Source organism: Lycium ferocissimum, chromosome 2 (assembly GCF_029784015.1).
Source record: "Lycium ferocissimum isolate CSIRO_LF1 chromosome 2, AGI_CSIRO_Lferr_CH_V1, whole genome shotgun sequence".
In the NCBI taxonomy this organism is placed as follows: Eukaryota; Viridiplantae; Streptophyta; class Magnoliopsida; order Solanales; family Solanaceae; genus Lycium; species Lycium ferocissimum.
Window position 1 is genome coordinate 44,796,374 of NC_081343.1, and position 17,025 is coordinate 44,813,398.

A 17,025-nucleotide genomic window follows, 5' to 3' on the forward strand; every position below is an offset into this window, starting at 1 on the left:
AAGTCTTTAATTAATAGTGAATAAATTACTATAGGTTGGGAGTTAATTCAAAGGGCTTTAATATTTATCTTACTAAATGATTAGCTAAAGAAAGCCTATTGTTATTCTTTTGCGTTAGCCACCCGTCCATCTTATCTGGTCATTTAATATACGTATATATATATATATAACATATAATTATTAAAATCAATTAACATCTAGTTATTAGGTTGCTTCAAACATTTGTAAAACCTTGTATCACTTCACACCTTTTTCAATTTATTTATAACTAAACTCTTTTATACAAATCATTATTCTTACAAGTCTTAATTTTTTATAACATTATTACATCATTACATTTTACTTCAAAATTTTAGCAATACATTTATTAGTTATTTTCCAAAACATTTAAAATGTCATATCTACACTTAGCCTAGTTAATTCACTTAAGTCCGGTCGGATTAACCATTATTAATGGAATTTAGAGGATGCCTAATACCTTCCCTCTAGATTAGTTGAACCCGTACTTAGAATCTTTTTGGTTTCGTAGATTTTAAACAGAGTTGACTTTAGATAATTACTTTAATGAACTTTAGGTGTCCTAATTCACCGTAAATAATTAGGTGGCGACTCCTTAACTTTAAATAACCCCGGAATTACCGGGATGTTATAAACTATTTTGACTTAGGTTAAAATAGGGTATGACAGCTTGGCGACTCCGCTGGGGACTATTTAGGTTCTAACCATAACGGACTTAGTAATAGGCTTTGTGTGCTTACTTTAATTGCTTTATTGATTGTTAACTGATTTTACATGCTATTAATTGTTTGTTTGATATAAACTGCTTACATGTTACTGTTTTGATATAAACTGTCATCCCGTTCATATTTCTCCACTTCTGGAAACTCACACTATCACACGTACACGCGAGGTGTGTTTTGCGCACCCGCAAATTTCTTTCAAAAATCCCAAATTTTAGGAGAGTTGGCATATGCGCGGGGTGTCCGAATACCGGTGACCGCGTAGCCTTCTCACTCGAGTAGTCCGCTCGGGAACCTTGCGTCTAGTAAACCAATTCTTAGTCAGCCTAAGATAGAGCTAAACCAACACCCGTTATTAGGGGCATACATTTCATGACCTAGGAGGTTTAATACCCTTGGTGTATTAAATCCATTAGATGACTTTACCCAAACGTCCAAGTGGGTCCACGACCCCGAGTGACACTAAATCATACTTTATGTGCATGTTTGAAGGGAAACTGTGCCTAAATATCGACTATTTGCTTTAATTAATTAAACTTTAGGAGGACTAACGTTTTATGACAGGTATGGATCTTGCATCGGAGAACAACAAATGACGAAGATCGAAGACGACACAAATGGAGCTGGAAGTTAGACATAGGAAGCTACATTTACTTTACTTAGATTAGGAAAACTTTATGTTGTATTCATTTGGGATGTAATAAATATCACATTACTTTGTACTTTATTTTGGGGAAATAGAATTGGTTTAATTAATCAAAAGCAATGGAATGACGTATTATGGCACACTTTACCCTTCAAACAACGTTAGTACGGCACAAAGAGGTCATATGCATATTAGGACGCGTTATTGTTTGATATATCCATGTACATTTGTTTGACAACTTGTTTGAATTTATTTGATGAATTATTTGCTACATGATCTACTTGACTTTACGTAATCATGACTTTACCTAGACTGACATCATTTACACTATTGTGTTTCTTTTATTATTTCCCAAAAGAGTTGATTCGTGTTGATATTCGATGGCCGATCATCCTTACATCACGAGGTCAAAGACGTCATCGTTACTCGAACGTAGTTGGGCCGTTGAAGGAAAATGAAGTTATTTTGTCCGATCCGCCCGCCTCTCTCAACTTTTGGAAAACATCGTGAGTGATCCCCCGAGACTTCATAGAAATACTATGCAACATGACGAACATATCGCCCGCCCGACTCAAGAAATTGAGGACCTACGTAGCGAACTAAATCGGGTTAGGGACCTGACCAATTTATCTGTTACACTCCAAAGTCCACCTCCTGAACCCAGAACTGTCGCGCCAAATCCACCCCGTTTTTCATCGCTTGAATCTCCAGTCCCTGAACACTTTCCTCCACAAAATACTGCATCCGCCAATAACAACTTTCCTCCAATCACTCCCGTCAACCCACCAAATCAATCACAGGTCCACACTCCTTATATTCCGCTGCCTACCAGCACTAATCCGCCACCTACAACTACTCCTCTGAACCAACCAAACCAACTGCCTACAAATACCGCTTACAACACACCACCACCAGTCCAAAACACTCCCACTGTCCAAACTTATCCAACCCAGCATATACAAGGGGCACATTTTGCCACTCCCAACACACAATATGTTCCTCCGGTATATGCAGCGGAAACACAAGCCTATACCAACCCAAAGAATTCGAGTTCCGGCCGAAATAGATTAATATGAGGAAATGGAGAAAGAGGCAAAGCAAGGCAGCATTTATATGTTGCTAAAAGAGATCCACAAATGCTTCAAAGAAGCAATGAGAAACCTTCAAGTTGCTAGGGGAACCAAGAGTGTAGAATACGAGGACTTGTATCATGCTTTGGACTATCTTAACTTTCGTGGAGCGGATGAAGAAGAGCATTGGAAACTATTAGAAAATAAAAACCTTCACCGAGATTCTTCTTATCCAGTTATTCAAGAATGGATAGGCCTTCCAAAATATTTACCTCAAACATTAGATTGTGGAGTGCCATATTAATGTTGCGTAAACCAAGCAAGTGCTCCTAATGATGATAGTTGGGGTCTAGACTACAATGAGTATGATGAAGATGAAGCAGGGGAAGTCAATGAAGAAGATAAAGTAAGTAAAGAGGAAGATGAAAATGACGATGATGACGAGGTCGTCCCAGAAAGTGACGAACCTTTATCATTGTATTTTATGAGACTTTATCATTGTTATGTCTTTATCCTTTTTTTAAGATAAGTTATTTCTGAATTGTGTCATTCATAAGAATATCAAAATAATTAAATTGCATCATTCATAACAATCTGAAATAATTAAAGTGCATCATTACTAACAAACCGAAACTACTTAAAATACATCATCAAAGAAAATACTTAAAATAGATTCATCAATTCATGCCCATGACTAGATGTTCCGCCACCACGAGATGTGCCGCCACCACGAAAGATTCTTCCGCCACGAGAGGTACTTTCACTACGACCCCGCAGGGGACACTTACGCTTATCATGACCAAAATCTTTGCAAATTGAGCATTTTCAAGTGTATCTCCCCATTGGAACATCCATTTTTCAATATGAACATCCTCTTTTACAAGATTGTTTGGCTCTTTCCACAATCTTGGACGAATATGATCATCATCCCTAGTAAAGACAAAGGCATCAAGGCGATCTTGAAGATGATCAAGATAGGGAATCTCATTCAAATGCCACTGAATCGGGCTTGCTTCCGTCATCGGTTCTTGCTGCTGAAATTGGCTTTGCGGCATCGATTCTTTCTGGTCAAATTGGCTTTGCGGCATAGACTCTTGCTGGTGAACTGGGTGCTGCGAATTCAGTTCTTCCTAGTGTGAAGGACTTTTCATCATTGCTTCTAACCGTTGTACTTGACTTTGAGGATTAATATCATCCTCACTTTTCTTTCGTCCAAAATCTGCTTTATATAAGGTTTGAATGAGTTTAAAGGTACCATATAACACAACAAATTATTGCGCCATGCAACTTTACGTCAAATCAAGTACGGATGAGCAGTAGAATATACTGAAAATCAGTAGAATTATTGGTTTGTTGGCCCTATAACGCAGTAATTTCCTGCGCTAAAGGACTTAACTGAGCCGTTATAGTTAAGTCCTCTAACGCAGGAAATTCATGCGTTAAGGGTACTTTGGTATCATTTAGGTTTCGGACTCAAGAAACATCAAATGCAATGGCGCAATAATGTTGACCACAAATCACCAGGTTAGGATTCAGTCTAGTGATATTTGCTCTAGTTTTGTTCGGTAGAGTGTTAGATGTAGGACGCATGTCTATTTAAAAATGAAAGGACAAGATTTGTTTGACCGAAAAGGAATTTTAAGCTATTAACCATGGTTCTCGTTACCCCCATTGACTTCACCATGGGTCCAAGGCACATATTTTCTTGCCTTCAAGTAATTTAAATTGTTCAAGCATTTCTTATTATTGAGGAGGGGGTGCAATCATCTTAGGCCGTCTTCTTCTCTAGGATATCATTAGTGCGTAGTAAATTTGAGACTTCATTTTCTATTTCATCCATAGCGGAGAAAATGGATGCTTTGAGAAGAATCGGATAGTGCCTCAAAGGATTGGCTATTAATATTAAGTCTGATTGAGATTTATGGGCATTCCTGTTTGATTTTATAGCTTCTTCACCCAATAAAGCAGTTGCGGCACTCTTTCCATTCAAATGGTAATTATGGTGAGAGGAAAGATAAGAGAGACTCGTGAATTTCATTAAGGGAGGCAAGGTGGTGATAATGGGGGATTGACAAAATTGGAGAAGTGTACAGTGCTCCTTAGTCTCTATCGGCAAACTCTGGGACCCTTCGACATTTCTGGCCGAGTATTGAGATAAACTAGGAAAAAAGAACCATGGTTAAAATTCCTTTTCAGTCAAACAAACCTTGTCCTTTCATTTTTAATTAAAAAAGTGTCCTACATCTAACACTCTACCAAGCAAAACTAAAGCAAATATCATTGGACTGGATCCTAACTGTTACACCTCTCACTTTCAGAGCATGAGTATGCTACGTACTTCACCGTATTAATGGAGTATCAGAGACGTACCATGAAGTTTTGGAAGGTACATGCCATAGAGAGTATGTAATAATGAAGTAAAGGATGAATTACGATCTCGTAAGTCGTAATCGGGAAGGACGACCTTGGAACCAAAGGACATGACTATTATCAAGTATGATTAATGATAAATATTATGTATGGAGAGTTTTGGAAGATTCCGGGACCAAGCAAATCGAAGAAAATAAGTTTGTCGAAAATTTAAAAAAAAGTTGGCAGAATTTTGGGTCAACTTTGGAGGGGTATATCTCCAGGTATATTAGGAGTTTTAAGGTGTTTCAAAAGCCTAAAATGAATTTCGTCGAGTCTAGTTTCCAACGCAATAAACCGTTCGTCAATATGACATCGGAGTAGGAAGTTATGAGCATTTTAAAACGGACTGCCAGAAGCCGTGAATCTACGCGAAAATTCTAGAAACCTCTTAAAAGGTCCATTAAATTCGACCTACTAGCCCCACCCGAATTGGGCAGCTACATATATCCCTTTAAGTCATCTAAATCACCAAATTTCTCGCCATTTCTTATCTCCACCCTTCTCTAGAGCCTTCCACACTTATCTCTCCACAATAAGAGAGTTATTGAGAATTCTTGAACGTTCTACAACACTCCACAACCCTCTAGAAATCTCCTGACATCTCTACACCCCTCTAGAATTTCCCACACCTCTCTCTCCATTATAAGAGTATTCTTGAAGGTTCTCCATCATTCCAAAAACATTCTATACCCTCATAAAAGAGGATCAAACTCCCAAACCCCAAGCTAATTCATGGAGAAGGATTGTTCTTGTCTCTACTTAATGTTGTGATGAATTTGGTCTTGGAAGAAGTTGAATGGGATGAAGTTATTCTAGTGTAAGGTATGTTCTCTATCCTATTTCTCATGATTAAGTTGATTTGAAGGTTTAGCAAGTCCTATAAAAGAAGAGAATCATAGTAGAGAAGTTGCAAATTATTAAAGTGAAGATGATGACTATGGAATGAATTTGAAAGGAGATTTTGGATTAATTTGAGATTAAATTGAATATAATTCTTTGATTATGGTATTGTGGATATTGTTATGGTTAGTTGAGAAATTTGGAAAACATCGTGTGGGATGTTTTATGGAGCCTATTAGTGTTGATAATATAGTTGTGATGTTGGTATTGTTGTTGTTGTTGTTGGTTTGGATTGTGATTTCGGGCTAGGCATATAAACAGGGAATATGCTTCCCAAATTTCGGTAGATTCTAAACGGAATTAAGGCTTAAGATGAATGTATGACATTGAGCCTAACAATAGTATGAATTGTTTATATGGAGATTTACGAGCTGGAAGGATAAACGTTGAGTGGCTAAGGAGACCGAAAGGTATGTTAAGGCTAGTCCCTTTCTTTCAAAAGGCATGATTTCTATGTTATGATTCCATATATGTTTTCATAACCTTCTTACTTCCAAAAGTTAGAAGTTCATGATTCTTAAAAGCTTCTTGTGATACTAAAGATGAGATGTTTTCTATGATGAACATGATGATGATGATTTTAATTCTAGAAATTCCAAAGCTTATGATTTTAATGCTATTATGAGATTATTGAGCTTATTTCACGATTTTCTCGATTTTACTCATTGTTGTTGATCTCACCTTATAATAATTGTTCCTTCAAGGTGAGATATAGCGATGATGATTGTTTTATAATATAAATCGGAGGTTACCGACCTTACGTCACTCTGATAGAGTCGTAGCTTTTAGTTGGGCTCTCATGCATGCTTGATGTAAGATATTAACACCGTGCCTATACGGCCGGGCAGCACCACTACGGTGGGCGTAGTGGGCGGCTTATGGATAATGATAATAACACCGTGCCTATATGGCCGGGCAGCACCACTAGTGGGCGGCGTGAGATGGTTACCCCGAACGCGGGAGGCCCGGACGCGGGCTAATGATTATGTTATATATGTATATGAGACATGTTTTCTTTTGAAAGCTAAGCATGCATGGTTTTCGCCTTATGAGGCAATCAGATGTACAGGTTATCCTTATCTCATGTTATGTTCCATATTTCTTGTTATGTTGTTATTCATGCCTTACATACTCAGTACATTATTCGTATTGACGTCCTTTTGATTGTGGACACTGCACTCATGCCCGCAGGTAGGAAGGGAGATGGATCAGATCCGTAGGTGCTTTATCAGCGGAATCTCAGGAGCACTCCATTTACTTCGGAGCTGCAATCTATTGGTATTGGTCTTCATGGTCACTTGTATTCTATGTAGAGGCTCGTAGATATGTGTGTGTACAGTTAGACGTTTCATAATATTTTAGTTGCCTTGTCGGCTGGTGATGATGGACATAATTGTTGAAGATTATACAGAGATGTGTCTTTATGTTATGATATATATCCTTGCAGATTATGATATCCATGAGCTATCTTTATGGTCCACCCAGGAATGATTATGAAATGCATGTTTAGAGGTGCTCAGTGTGTTAGCTCCGAGTGCCCGTCATGGCCCTCTGGTTGGGTCGTGACACTAACCCCAAGTTACCCGCCCCAAACATTAGTGGTGAAGCTAGGATTTCGAGAAAACGACATAGATGGTCCCTTAACTATGAGAGTAGGTTCAAAATAGTCCCTTAACTATGCATTTAACAATTTTGGTCCTTTAAGTTTACCACAAGTTAACAAAAATGGTCCCTTAACTATGAGGGTAGGTTAAAAATAGCCCCTTAAGTATGCACTTAACAGTTTTGGTCCTTTAAGTTCTCCGACAAAATATTCATCGAATTCTATTTCTTAGATTTGACGAGAATTATGAAAAAAAGAAGAAGGAAAATTAGTGAGAACTCACATTTAGAAGTATACATTACTAAAGAAAAGGCCAAATACCTGGGGATAAAACCGACTGACGTCTGTCGGTTATAGGGAAAAGCCGAGGGACTTGATAATATCAAAAAATAGTGTCTTGGAACACGAAACTGACAGGCTCTGTCGGTTCAAATCCGAGGGAGTCTATCGGCTAAGTAAAATACACCAGACTTTAGAAATAAATTAGAAATAGTAGAAAGTAAAAAAATTGTCACTACTAAATGAAAACTGACGGATAAAATCGAGGGACACTATCAGAAAACATAATGATTTTTCTTTTTAATTTTTAATTTCTTTTATGAAATCCAACAGACGTCCGTCAGTTATTTTCGGGCAAAAATGCGCTGGAACTATTTTTTCTTAAAACAAACTCACTACAATGGAAGTATTTATTTTTATACCAAGTTTACAATAAAAATCAAGTCTAGTGTATTTTACTTAGCCGATGGAGTCTCTAGGTTTTAACTTACAGAGTCGGTCGGTTTTTATGTTTCGAGGCACTATTATCTGAAATTATCAAGTGTGTTGGTTTTTCCTCAGTTTTGCACTATAACCGATGGATGTCCATCGATTTTATTCTGAGTTTTGGCCTTTTCTTTAGTAATTCGTACCTCTAAATGTGAGTTCTCCCTAATTTACCTTTTTTTCGCGCTTCGTCAAATCTAACAAACAGAGTTCGACGAATATTTTTCCAAAGACTAAAAGTATTAACTTTTGGCGAACTTGACCAAAACTGTTAAGTTTATACTTAAGGGACTATTTTTAACATACCCTCACAGTTAAGGGACCATTTTAGTTAACTTGTGGCAAACTTAAAGGAGCAAAACTATTAAGAGCATAGTTAAGGAATTATTTTGAACCTACCCTCATAGTTAAGGAACTATTTTTAACACACTAAAATTTCTCACTAAAAGAATTCATATTATAAAAAATTGAATACATGAAGAATTCAAGAGGATTCAACATATACTATATGTAAAAATAATTTTAATCTTGTATGTATAATGGAATTTTCCAACAAGAGAATTCTAATGAACCCCTTTTTCGCTACTCCGCTCCCGCCAAATATAATCATTCAGAAATCATTTGTAATATGAAAGACATTAGACAATTTAAGCACACATTCACTATTTTACAGATATTTGCAATCTTCACTAATATATGTATACTCTGTTCATCATAACTTAGACAAATAGAAAAAATTAATCACCCAATACTTTTTTTTTGTTTTCGTTCTATTTGAACCGTGATTTTCATAGTTTTTATTATTTTAATATTCACTAAGATGCTTGTCTTGCTTCCATGCCTGACTGTAAAGATAGTTATCTTCGTGAAGGGATTAGTGACCACTGCCCCATCAAAGTTACTTTTGGAGGAGAGAGGTCTAACACTAGAAAGTCATTTCATTTATGTAATACTTGGACTAAACATCCTTTGTTCCTGGAAAGGGTCCAATCTATATGGGACGTTAATATTGTTGGATGCGAGATGCTCCAAATTGCGAAGAAGCTGAAACTATTGAAGAAAGAACTGAAAGAGTTGAATACCCAGTTCTTCAGGAATATAGTAGTAGAGACAAATGAAGATAGAATGGCACTCAAGATAGCACAAAACATATTGCAGACTGATCCTATGAATGCGGTATTACAACAGAAGAAAAAGAAGAGGTTCCAGAAGTTTAAACAATCATCCTACATGGCTGAGATGTTTTTACAACAGAGAAGCAATGACTAAAAGATGTCCTCACCCACTTAGTTGTTGGAAATCAGGCTGCCATTGTACAAAGTAGATCTATGGCACATAACCGTTTAATTTGTTGTGATATTCTTAGATATTATAATAGAAAGACCTCTCCTAGGTGTTTATTGAAAATTGATCTGTGAAAGGCCTATGATATGGTGAGTTGAGATTTTGTGGAGGAGGCTCTTATGGGATATGGATTTCCTATCATATTCATACATTTGTTGATGATTTGTGTTACTTCTCCAATGTACACTATAAAGGTAAATGGTGAAAGCCATGACTACTTTGCAGGAAAAAAGGGTTGAGGCAGGGGATCTAATGTCTCCACTATTATTTTTCTTAGTAATGGAATACTTATCAAGATTCTCAAACGCATGAGTGAACTTCCAGATTTTTGAGTTCCATCCTATGTGCAAACAACTAAGACTTACTCATTTAATATTTGTTGTTGACTTGATGATTTTTTACAAGAGGGATGTTGAATCTGTAACAATAGTTATGGAAGCTTTGAGGCATTTCAGTGCTGTCACTAGACTTATTGCTAACATGGATAAGTCTAATTTGTTTATTGTTGGGGTGGATGATACTACAAAAGAAAGGTTGTTGCAATAAACTGATTTTGCTATTGGTACTTTCCCAATCAGGTACCTTGGCCTCCCTTTCTCATCCAAGAAATGGAACAGGTTTGACTTCCACCAGCTTGTTGTAAAGATTAGCAATAGGATTAAGACTGCATATGCTACTCAATTATCCTATGCTGGTAGTCTTCAGATTATTATTGTAGTGCTCTTTTTCATTTCCATTTTTTTTTTTTTGGGGTGGGGGTTTGTATTCATACTCCCTCAAAGTATTCTTAAGGAGGTGTATGAGATTTGTAGGGAATTTCTTAGGGGAAAAACTAATGACAAGAGGAAAGTATTACTTGTGGCATGGGACAAGATCTGCTATCCAATAAAGGTTGGAGGATTGAATATAAAAGGCTGCAAAAACTGAAATGTAACTACTGTTGGGAAAATATTATGGCAAGTACCTGAGAAATAAGATTCTTTATGGGTGAAATGGTTACATGGAATCTACATAAAGGATGATGAAAGTATTTGGGCACACAGGGCTCCAGCTGACAGTAGCTAGTATTGGAGGAAATTAAATGGGCGCAAAGACAGTATGTTAAATTGGTACACTCATGGAAGGTAATCTTACTCCTGACAAGTATTCTATTACCAGGAGTACATTCAGATACTAGGCTTGCATAAGAGATGGAGAATAGCTAAACTGGTCTAGACGACTGCTGCTCAGCCAAAGCACTTGTTTGTGTTATGGTTAGCTCTTCAAAGGAGATTATTGACAAAGGAGAGACTAAATGAAATTCACATTCCTGTGGAAGATGATACTTACTGATTATGTAACAATAATGTGTTAAAGACTACCCTGCACCTATTTGCTGACTGTGACTGGTTCAAAACAGTTAGCACATAACTGATGAGATAGGCTGATGTGCAGATACAAACTGGTGAAGTTCAGTACTATAAAGGATCAAAGCTAAACATTGGAAGCATTTAAAGAAAGAAATTGTTACTGCTATTTGGGGGGCTGTCATTTACCATACATGGAAAGCTAGAAACTGAAAGATTTTTAAACATATAGTTGTACAGACAGAGATTGTGATAGGCCAGATAAAGAAGGAAATTGTAGAGAGGTTAGACCTTTTTAAGTTGTCTAGAAGAGCTAATAGTTGTCATAGGTTCATACATAATTTGATTTGTAACTAGTTTACTTGTTATGCTTGAGGCCTCTTTTACCTGTGTACTCTTCCTGGAAGGTGGCATAGGTAGTTTGGTGCTCTTTAGTTTGTAATTGTTGCTTTGTTGGTTATGGTAAGTTTTCACAGTTTACCAAAAAAAAAAAATCACTGAGACAAGAAGGGATTGCTCAAATGGTAAGTATCCTCCACCTCCACCCCAAAGGTTGTGGGTTCAAGTCACTAAGGGAGCAAAAAGGGGAGGAGCTCCTGAGGGGAGAGGTGAAAAAAAAAAGACATCGAGTGACACCTTTAATTTGAGTGATCACCGCTTGAGAAACTATCCAAAGGAAATTCTCAAATTTCACTAGTGTCCATTGTTCATGCTTATGAATTTGCCAAACACTTGTCCATGTCTCTGCCAAGTTCTTCCAGAGAATATTCCTGCCATTTTCTAAATTACTGTTGATCCCGAATTTTTGTACACTAAGTTATTTACGTACCAAGTTTTGGCTACATTCAGCCGTCAAATGGAATTTGGGAATGGATTTCTCCTAAATTCCATCCATCCACCGGTGTCGACGTAAGACATTTAGAATTTTTGCACCCGCCCCACTAGATTGTAAGTATCTTACGAAAGTCCGGACAATGATGACCTAGAATGTGTAACGTGTCGCCATTCAAAAAAAATATCTTGAACATGTATGATATGTGAAGATCTCATTTAATGATCGATATCCTCATTTATTCGCAGAAGTTATCACGAATGAGCCACATGTCATGAAACTTTTAGACGTATAATTGCGCGTTACTATTTCATTGGCTCCGTCTAGCCAGGGTAACGTTGATTATGTTCGGAGTCAAAAAAAGAAAAAAAGAAAGAAAGAAAGATTGAAGCTACTTTACAGATGGAGGGAGTTATGGTCTCCAAAAAGAGGATTTGGAGAATTTGTGGGGGGATTTGGTATGTTTCATTGAGGACATGCATTTGCCTATGTCACCCTCGTCTTTTCCTTATTTGGCCTCACTTCACCGCTCTTCATTATCTCGTTCCTAAAATAAGCTAATAAAATTATTTAGCTCTGCCAACTGCCAAAGAAGGTGGCTATTGTACTTTTCTTAGCTAAACTCATTCAAGTGGTTTGGATTGTTGCCTTTTGGTTAATGGATTGTACCCGTGGGAACACAACGAGAAAGGTCAAATAACAATAATAATAATAACAACAACATACCTAACAGTGGTATTTCGCAAATTAATTGAAAAGAAAGTAGAATATATGCAAATCCTACCCCTATCTTTGTGGGATGGAGCAAAACTATATGTTATTAGTCTCATTTTGAGAAATATGAAGTTACATAATTTTTGGAAATAATACTCTCTTCGTCCAATTTCTTTGTCCACTATAATAAAAATATATGTCCATTTTTACTTGTTCGGCTTAGCAAATTAAGACAGAATTTATCACTGAGTTCCTAATTTACCCTTGTTATTAACTATAATCATTTTTCAATGCATTTCCCAAAATATTGAATTTATTATACAAAGGCTGATATAGTAAGTTTATCATTTTATTAATTACGTATTTTATATGGGATGTGCTGAGTCAAACATGGACAAGCAAAAATGCACGGAGGAATAACAATATAATAGGTATGTTAAACTTTGTGAAACAAACATGTATAACTCATCATGTACACGCTTGAAGTCTAAATTCATTTGTCGTAACTGACTTCCAAAGGCTTCACCAAATGCCAAAAGAGGTTTTCTCACAATTGTCTTTTAGCTAGTCTTGAAGTTGTCGATCATTTCTAAGTGCGATCACCAGTGAATAGTCATTAATCCATCCCCTTTTTGCCCCTTTTGGAGGGGTATTTTAAGGATAAAAGGTGGGCTGGGTAGGGATGAGGTTGTTTATGCATATGCAATTTAAATTCAGGATTTTAAATATATGGGTTTTGGATCATAACCTTTTTACTTATTGTGTTTTGGATGATTATTTATATTTATTAAGTTTTGTAATAGAAATACAAAATTTATGTCAAATTAAAGCTACTGAGTTTTATCGAACACATAACTTCAAGTGTAATGCGCCTATACCCTTATGGTAGAGTATTTCTCATATGAGGGCACACGAGAATGTTTTGATACTGACCTCAAACAAAGAATATCCTGTAATAGAATCTTTTCTGTGGAATTATTCTTTTCCTTATTCATTTCTTCTCTTTTTCCAAGTCCTTTTTCACTATTCTCATCCAATTATGAGTGCAAAGTTGAACATATATAACTAGAGCTTATTAAATTCCGTGATTTTTGTTTTCCAGATTCATAATCAAAATTCAAGAGACTTTAATTTAACTGTTGGAGAACTCAATTTTTTGCAAGAAAAACCTTGTTCTAAAAGCCTGCACAAGTAGACAAAAGGTGACAACAGACTCACTAAGATTTATTCCCTTTTAGTTGTATACTTCAACATAGACCACAACTCCTTTAATTTCCACCTTCCCCCATCATACCTCCATCTTCCCAACCTCATCATCTTTTAACATGATGAAGGGGCTACAGTTTTCTGAGAATTCTTCCGAAAATTCTTCATCTTTATCCATGAGAGTTAGTGTGGAGCAGCCATTAACATTAGAAAACAGCAATGATAATAAATCATCATCAGGGGTAAGACCATATGTTAGATCAAGAATGCCGAGGCTGAAATGGACGCATAATCTTCACCGCAGCTTTGTACATGCTGTTGAAAGACTTGGTGGAGCAGATCGTAAGCCTACCTATCTCTTCTTGCATGAAATGAGTTATATATATATATATATACATATATATATATATATATATATATATATATATATATAGAGAGAGAGAGAGAGAGAGAGAGAGAGAGAGAGAGAGAGAGAGAGAGAGAGAGAGTGCATGAAAAGGAGAAAATTTTCCTTTCTTAATTAAGGATTTAATTTCCATTCCTTTTGGTTCTCTAAAAAAGAGGAGTGGATCTATGACGGCGTAAGATGAAAGGTTTAATATTCCACTAACTATCTAGGAAAAGTGTGATACGTTCTCTAATGATTTTTTGGCGACCAATATTTATTTGTTGAATTGTTGTGGTACTAATAATTAGGAGCAACTCCAAAGATGGTGCTACAACTGATGGATGTGAAGGGCCTCACCATAGCTCAAGTTAAGAGTCACCTTCAGGTTATTATTTGAAATGCAAGTTATTTCTTCTTCTTCTTCTTCTTTATTTTTTATTTTTATTTTTAGGTTTCATATAGCTAGCTTTAAGATTTATTTTGTTATGAACAGATGTACCGAAGCATGAAGCACGAACAGATGATGCAAGGTATACATTTGCTTCTTTTCATCAAACTCCATTTCTTCTATGTTCAGGCACACCAAATTAACTTTTTTTGATTTGTTCTTTTTGAAAAAAAAAAAAAAGTATTTCTGGTCTTTATAGCAAGGAAAAATTTGACCGGCTTGAAGCATGATTTTATTATCTAAAGAAGCTGATGAGTCATTTGAAAGTTTATATGTCCTTACTTTATCATTTTTTTTAGAAAATAATTGTAAGTAAATGAGTGACCAGTGATGCAATCAAGAAAAGACTGAAGTGAAATTCCATTTGAGGAATCTTTTTATGTTTCATTTCACCCTTTATGTTTTGCTGACTCCATATATATTCCATACGATAACTCCTTTTGGTTACTCAAATGGAAAAGGTTCATATAGAACTACTGTTACTAGCTAGTCTATTGCTCGCAAGACCAAAAGTGAGAATTCACTTTCCCATTTTCATCCTTTATTTTATTTTAGGTAGAATTTGTTGGAAGGGTTAAAAATATGTCTGAGAAATTGCCATGTGGTGGTAGTTGCATTCTATTATCCAAACAAAAAGACTCTTTAATAGTACAAGGAAATTACTGTTCATATAATAGAATGTGGATTCAAAATTTAAAATTACTGTTTGGGTAGTGAATCCTATACATCTCGTTAATAATTTTTTTTCTTAATTTAATTTTCTCACGCATATACTCATGTTACCAGTTAATTAGGTTCACCACAAATTCATTTGACACTTTTTTTTTTTTTTGTTAATCAGAAGCTGCAAATGCGAGCAAGAAGAATAGAATGGAAGGCTCAGATCAAATGAATTATCTCCATGGGAACTATCATCATTACTATAATAGCAAAGCATTCTTTGATGGCAATCCTAATTTGACATTAAACAGTAACTATGCGGAACTTGCCTCCAGGCCTACTATTTTGCCTCCTCCATGGTTTGTCTCATTTCTCAAATCTTTTTGTTTTGCTCATCTATGAATTGATGTTAGAGTATTTCCTATATAATTCCTTCCTGAGTATAACTTTCTCTGTATACATAGTGTGAATAATTTTTGCAGGAATAGCGTAACATAACCTGTAAAAACAGGTGGTCTGCCTTATTTTCAAGTTATTATGAGCTGCGTTATATAAGTTAGACTCTTTGCTTAATTAGCTCATTAACAAGTGGAATTATCAAACCTGAAAAATAAGGCGGCTAACCAATTATATTATCACATGTTTTTTTAAAAAATAAAATAAAAATAATCCCAGGATGAATCCTGCTAGAGTTACGTTGTATATTATTATTGAAAGCAATAAATGGGGGACTAGACCTTACTCCTAATATACAACCACTGATTGCAAGCAATCATAGCAACAAAAGAGGATGCTAATTATTATTATATGATATTTACATTCTCTGAGACTAAGTTGACCTATACCAATTATAACATGTTAAATTATATCTTCACTCTTGTTTAGTACATAGTACATTAAGTGCAACTCTTGCTTAATTAATAAGGCACCATTTTTTTTTCCCTTGGTTATGCATAAACACTAAAATGGAACGGCATTGCCTTCACACCTTTCCCTTGTTTCAATTGAATAGGAAACAGATGCAAGAGATGAGGGAAAATTACAATAATATCACGAGGTTGAAATTAGGAAGGTCCAACTCTTGCACCATGTTCAAGGATTTCTTCAATGGCTGCAGTGTTCAAGTAATTAACGAAATCCTTCACTTCTTTTTATAAGTTAATGACTTCCTTTAACTTGATACAATTAATTAGAAACAATAGATTGGTGTGACTTGTGACTACTTAACTAATTAGAATTGAATTTGTTTTTTGCAGGAAGGGAATGGGAATAAAGTGGTACAACAATATGGTAGCAGTTGGTTAAACAAGAGTACAGCTACAATTATCAATCTTGAAGAAGAGGAAGCCTCTGGTAGCACCATGTCCTTAGAGCCATCTTCCAGTTTAGATCATGTGAATAATACTATCTCTCTTGAGCTCACCCTTGGAAATAGATCCTAATTTCACTCTCAACTCGTTGACTTTTGTCATAGAATCAAGCTAACTCAGCTAGCTAGCTAGAGCTTGATGCTAATAATCAGGGTTTAATCAATCTGAGAATCGTGTAAACTTGCTTTAGATTTTTTTTTTTTTTTAGTAACTACTGGTTCTAATAGGTGGTGTATTATATCTGAAGAATATCAGACAACTTGCTATGTATTTTCAATTTTATGATTTTCCAATTTGAAGTATATACGGAGAAGTATGTCGTCATCACTTAGCATTATTTATCGAGTTACTGAGTTCTAAATTTGTAATTTTAATTTTACATATGATCTTTCTAAGACAAATATAGAATTTGACAAAAGCTAATGATAAATCCGACCTTGCATATAATAAGGTAAAAAATACTTTTGATGGTGCCTTTTGGGGGAAAATAGTGACGGATTGATCCACGTATATTTGGGCTGGCTTGTCTCAGTAACTGAAATTAGAGTCAATAGTTCGACAAGATGCGTATGAAAGTGATA

At 35.8% G+C, this 17,025-nt stretch overlaps 2 protein-coding genes across 3 annotated transcripts; both read left to right on the forward strand.

Annotated features, from left to right (window-relative positions):
* The first annotated feature begins 1,925 nt into the window (after window positions 1-1,925).
* Window positions 1,926-2,462, forward strand: LOC132047629 (extensin-like). Its single transcript, XM_059438647.1, has one exon. The coding sequence runs from the start codon at window positions 1,926-1,928 to the stop codon at window positions 2,460-2,462; it is 537 nt and encodes a 178-aa protein (XP_059294630.1).
* Window positions 2,463-13,433: 10,971 nt separating this feature from the next.
* Window positions 13,434-16,751, forward strand: LOC132048103 (two-component response regulator ORR25-like). 2 transcript variants are annotated; one of them, XM_059439035.1, is made up of 6 exons: window positions 13,434-13,920; window positions 14,275-14,333; window positions 14,460-14,496; window positions 15,256-15,433; window positions 16,087-16,198; window positions 16,331-16,751. In XM_059439035.1, the coding sequence occupies exons 1-6, from the start codon at window positions 13,698-13,700 to the stop codon at window positions 16,514-16,516; spliced, it is 795 nt and encodes a 264-aa protein (XP_059295018.1). In that variant the 5' UTR covers window positions 13,434-13,697; the 3' UTR covers window positions 16,517-16,751. The 2 variants fall into 2 exon arrangements, with proteins under 2 accessions (XP_059295018.1, XP_059295017.1); XM_059439034.1 differs by having other exon boundaries at window positions 13,437-13,920; window positions 14,275-14,351.
* Window positions 16,752-17,025: the final 274 nt, after the last annotated feature.

Excerpts from the sequence above, each read along its gene's own strand:
- LOC132047629 (XM_059438647.1), top strand. The coding sequence starts at position 1,926 with ATGCAACATGACGAACATATCGCCCGCCCGACTCAAGAAATTGAGGAC.
- LOC132048103 (XM_059439034.1), top strand. The coding sequence starts at position 13,698 with ATGATGAAGGGGCTACAGTTTTCTGAGAATTCTTCCGAAAATTCTTCA. Across the intron at positions 14,497-15,255 it reads GCACGAACAGATGATGCAAG|AAGCTGCAAATGCGAGCAAG; the intron begins GTATACATTTGC and ends TTTGTTAATCAG. Across the intron at positions 15,434-16,086 it reads ACTATTTTGCCTCCTCCATG|GAAACAGATGCAAGAGATGA; the intron begins GTTTGTCTCATT and ends TCAATTGAATAG.